This window comes from Penaeus monodon, chromosome 4, assembly GCF_015228065.2.
Source record: "Penaeus monodon isolate SGIC_2016 chromosome 4, NSTDA_Pmon_1, whole genome shotgun sequence".
NCBI lineage: Eukaryota > Metazoa > Arthropoda > Malacostraca > Decapoda > Penaeidae > Penaeus > Penaeus monodon.
This window is the reverse complement of record NC_051389.1, coordinates 58,729,679-58,734,678: the sequence shown is the minus strand read 5'-3', so window position 1 is coordinate 58,734,678 and position 5,000 is coordinate 58,729,679. Positions and strand designations below refer to the sequence as shown.

Below are 5,000 nucleotides of genomic sequence, written 5' to 3'. Positions count from 1 at the left end.
ATACCCACTGTCCCAATGTTGGAGATTGTAAATGTGCCACCAGTGATATCTTGCGTTTTGAGGGCTCCCCGTGACCCTAGCTCCTGCAGTCGGTTTATTTCTGCTGCAACTTCCAGCAGGGTGAGCCCCTGAACCCCCTTTATGTTTGGTACGACTAGGCCATCGCTTGTGTCCATGGCCACTCCAATGTTGTGGCTAGCCTGTGGGCAAAGAAATTTTCCATTGTATTCCAAAGAGACAAACAAACATTATATGAGGAGAATGGAATTCTATTTAATGTCAGATATGTAGTTTGACAGGTGTTTGGGTGGGCAGGCAGGTGAGTACATGCATAGATGTGTATGTCTGTGTATGTTTGTGAGTGTATGTGTATTTGTAAGTAAATTAAAGTAGCCTTAATGTGTGAGTTTGTGAATAAGTGTATGGGTGTGTACACAAATTTGTGCATACAATTTTACAATCCTATAAGTTATTGTAATAATTCTTGTCCAGTACAGGAGCTTACCTTATAGGTAATATTTTCGCACTTTTCATCCACAGAGGCATTGAGCACCGGGAAATGGGACAGGGCCATGGAAGCTGCTTTTATGAAAACAGGCATGTATGAAAACCGAACACCGTGGACTTCAGCCATGGCTTTCAGCTCTTTGCGCAGTCCAACCAAGGCAGTCATGTCGATCTCGTCACAATAGCCAAAATGAGGTATTTTCTGAAAATTACAAAACAGTTACATAATTCATAAATATGCAAAACTTTTATAAATATTAAAAGAGACCTATCTGAAACTCTGATAAACAGAAAACTGAGAAAGAATTAAGAGTGAGATGTGGTCAAAGTGATCGCAGTAAATTATCAGACAGAATTAAAGAGAGAAAATGAGAATCAGAAGGGGGAGAAAGCAATAAAGCCAATAAAGAGAGAGGGAAAGAGTATGAAAGAAATAGAACAGGCAAGAAAAACAAAGAGGAAACAGAGTGATAGAAAAAAAAAAATAAATAAATAAACACAAAAGCAGAGACAGGGAGACAGAGAAAGGGAAAAGAATATAAAAAAGGCAGTTTAACTCAATACCACAAAACAAACAACACCCACCATTGCCTGAGTCATGCTCTTCACCATCGCTCTTTGGAAGCCCTTGATCGCGACCTGCTTATCTTCGCCTAGAATAACTGGCATGGACGGAGGAAGCTTGGGGGTTGCTTTGGGAGGAGCAGCTGGAGGTGGAGGCACTGGCTTGTCTAAGGATTAAGAGAGGTTTTTGAGGAGGGAAATCAGTCAAAAATTAATCAGGATGTACACTAGCTCCCAACAGTATCTTTAATATGATGTTAAGCTGAAACTGCAAAGGATGTTGTTCAATCATCTGCCTACCATTTCTTGCTACCTTACATAACACCTGTCAAGCAAAACTGCACACTGACTATAAAACACATAATTTTAGCTTCCAAAGTCTAATAATACCTATATGGCATCACAGTGGTAACCCAGAGTTTTTTTCCATTTTCAAATTCTATCTCCTTTCCCGTAGGGATTCATCTTTTTTTTTTTTTTTTTTTTTTTTTTGGGGGGGGGGTTACTCACAGTAAAGAGGTTAAAAATATTTCTGGAAGCCTGTGTACACAACTGCTATGGCTTAGCTTGTTAAATTCTACAATTTTTTTTTTTTCTAAAACTGCATTAGGAATTGTTTACATTACAGAAGGCTTTATTCAATATTTGATAGCTATAAAAATATCTAAAACTGTTTACATACAATACAGGTTTGACTTCAAAATAAAATAGCTTGTTAAAGGTATCTAAAATTTACCAACCCACAGGCCTTATCACATTAGTACTTTTTCCGTCAATTTTTGTGTTTGCGTGTGAATTGGAGGCATTCCACAGACGGCACATATATGGGATGCCTCCAAGATGAAAACAGTAGCGACCTTTTTGTCTGATGTACTTCTGTCTGGATCTTGTGCAACAGAGGATCTCTACTACTACAATGTTTTTACCAATAATTGAAATAAAAGAAATTCACTTAAATATATCTTATTATGCTAGAATATTTCTTTGTGCAATATAGTAGTGCTAGTCTACTTTATGTAATTTTTTTGAAATAATGGAAACAAATAAAATAAGGACAGGTCAAATAAGAAATAACATTCTTATGACCATCACCTTGCCTTTCAAGCTTAACTTCCTAACAGATACCAGTGCAGAACCTTACCTGGCGTCATTGTCACAACAGGCCGAGCTGGAGCAGATGGAGTGGGGGGTTTCTTGCCACTCTTTCTGATCTCTAAATATTGCAACAAATCTTCTTTAAGTATCCTTCCATCCTTCCCTGTTCCTTGAACGTCATACAAGTCAATCTGGGAAATGACACATACATGTACTTTCTGATTCATGACAACATATGAAAAAAAAATTATTGAGTGGTCTATATATCTTCTTCTTTTAACGGTAGGTTCATGTCTGAGCCGCCGTGGTCACAGCATGATACTTAATTGTAGTTTTCATGTTGTGATGCTCTTGGAGTGAGTACGTGGTAGGGTCCCCAGTTCCTTTCCACGGAGAGTGCCGGTGTTGCCTTTTAGGTAATCATTCTCTCTATTTTATCCGGGCTTGGGACCAGCACTGACTTGGGCTGGCTTGGCCACCCAGTGGCTAGGTAGGCAATCGAGGTGAAGTTCCTTGCCCATTGGAACACCGTGCCGGCCGGTGACTCGAACCCTCGAACTCAGATTGCCGTCGTGACAGTCTTGAGTCCGATGCTCTAACCATTCGGCCACCGCGGCCTTGACGATCATGGGCTTCCATGATTTTTCTTGGCAATTTAGAGCGGTGGTTTGCCATTGCCTTCCGCCCGGTGTTTTTATCGAGTCACCATCTCTATTTACCCGGCACTGACTTGGGCTGGCTTGGCCGCCCAAGTCAGTGCCGGGTCTATATATACACATCTCAAAATGTCTTGTTTCTTGACAATTATTACTGGCAGTTAACCTGATAACTGCAATCATATGTAGCTCTAAGTTCCTGCTATAATCTTAAATTTTGCACCAGTCTTCATATTCACATTCCTCCCCCTCCTCCATGCTTCAATGCAAAATAAACATAGTCCTATTTCTCATATAATCTAAATTTAAAGAAAACAAATATTGCCTTTAAACAGAAAATATAATCATAAAGGAACCATCCTCCCCAACACATATGTAATGGACTATCATGAGAGTTAACAAGGTGTGGACAGACTGCTTTATTATTGTACTTAACAATACTTATCTGCATGAACTTGCTAAGGGTTTGGGATAAGCTTACAACCAGATTTAATATGCTGAGTCCAATGGTGTAATTATCATAAATGCACTCATACCACCCACAAGAATCGAAACTTAGCCAAAGATGTCTAAATCTCTCTCAATATCAGCTCATAATACTAAATCACACAGCCTGTAGAGATTGCAAAACTAACTTTGTGTTCCATAGCAATTCTTCGCACAGCTGGTGTTGTCAGTATCTTCCCTTTCGGCAAAGTGAACTCTCCGGATCCTATGGCTGTATCTTCTGTTGGTCTTCCAACAGCTATGGCCTCCCCTTCCTGGACCTCAGCTCCGACAGAATCATCTGCAATGTTTACAGAATCATTTAATATAACTATTTCATGGAATGGTTGATGTAGGTCATATTCTTACATATTCATGTGAGTGAGTGAGTGAGAGAATGAGTGGGTAAGTGTGAGTGAGTGGGTAGATGGGTTGGTGCTTGGTTGTAAGAATGAGTAAATGAGTGAATGAGCGAGTGAGTGTGTGTGTATGTGTTTATATGTCTGCGTGTATGCATGTGTGCATATCAGTATGCATGCCTGTGTATGAGTATGAACTGATGTATGTTTTAAATCTATGAGTATCAACCTACTAACATAAAACTTAGTATGCCCTTATCAAATGCACTGTAATAGATGCTAAATCACATAATCAAATATCCTTGGTAATTTCCACAAATTTACCTTCTTTAGAAACCTCAATATCCACCAAAGGCTTTCCAACAAGCGCGGTGTCATCCACTTCATGATAGAGTTTTCGTATGACTCCATCGTAACGACTAGTGATTGTCACCGAGGCCTTGTCGGACTGTACCTCGCAAATGCTGTCGAACTGGGCAACTATGTCTCCTTCCTTTACAAACCTATTGATTGTTACATAAAAAGAAAGAAAGAAAAGAGTGGTTATAATCATCAAGACATTTACAAAAATATATCATAATATCAATAGATTCTGTAATTCTTAAAGACATTTGTAATCTTCTCAACTTTACTTGACAGTCTTGAACAATGCTCAGAATAACACTGCATGTATGGAAATACAAAGATTTAGATATAAACAACATAAAATACCGATAAAACGTGATTTTAAGACAAATTAACTTTAAGGTCTTCAAAGAGAGAGAGAGAGAAGAGAGAGAGAGAGAGAGAGAGAGAGAGAGAGAGGAGGAGAGGAGAGAGGATGAGAGAGAGAGAGAGTGAGTGACGAGAGGAGTGAGGAGAGAGGAGGAGGAAGGAGACAGACGAGTAACAGACAGAGAGACAGACAGAGACAGACAGACAAGACAGACAGACAGACAGACAGACAGAGTAAGAGAGCAACAGAGAGAGAGAGAGAGAGAGAGAGAGAGAGAGAGAGAGAGAGAGAGAGAGAGAGAGAGAGAGAGAGAGAAGAGAGAGAGAGAGAGAGAGAGAGAGAGAGAGAGAGAGAGGAGGAGAGAGAGAGAGAGAGAGAGAGAGAGAGAGAGAGACAGACTGACAGACAGACAGATAGAGACAGACAGATAGAGACAGACAGACAGAGACAGAGACAGACAGAGTGAGACAGTGAGACACGAGACATAGAGACAGAGTAAGAGAGAAAGAGAAAGAGAGAGAGAAAGAGAAAGAGAGAGAGAAAGATAAAAAGACAAAGAGACAGAGAGACAAAGAGATAAAGAAAGAAAGACAAACAGACAGACAGAGAGAGAGAAAA

General features: G+C 39.8%; 1 protein-coding gene across 1 annotated transcript in view; it reads right to left on the bottom strand.

The window, feature by feature from the left end:
* LOC119572390 (lipoamide acyltransferase component of branched-chain alpha-keto acid dehydrogenase complex, mitochondrial-like) overlaps window positions 1–5,000 on the bottom strand; it is an 8,548-nt gene that overhangs the window by 2,396 nt on the left and 1,152 nt on the right. Inside the window, 6 exon segments of the mRNA XM_037919491.1 lie at window positions 9–200; window positions 506–709; window positions 1,093–1,238; window positions 2,213–2,357; window positions 3,458–3,609; window positions 3,992–4,170. Of these exon segments, the coding sequence (XP_037775419.1) occupies window positions 9–200; window positions 506–709; window positions 1,093–1,238; window positions 2,213–2,357; window positions 3,458–3,609; window positions 3,992–4,170 (1,018 nt within the window).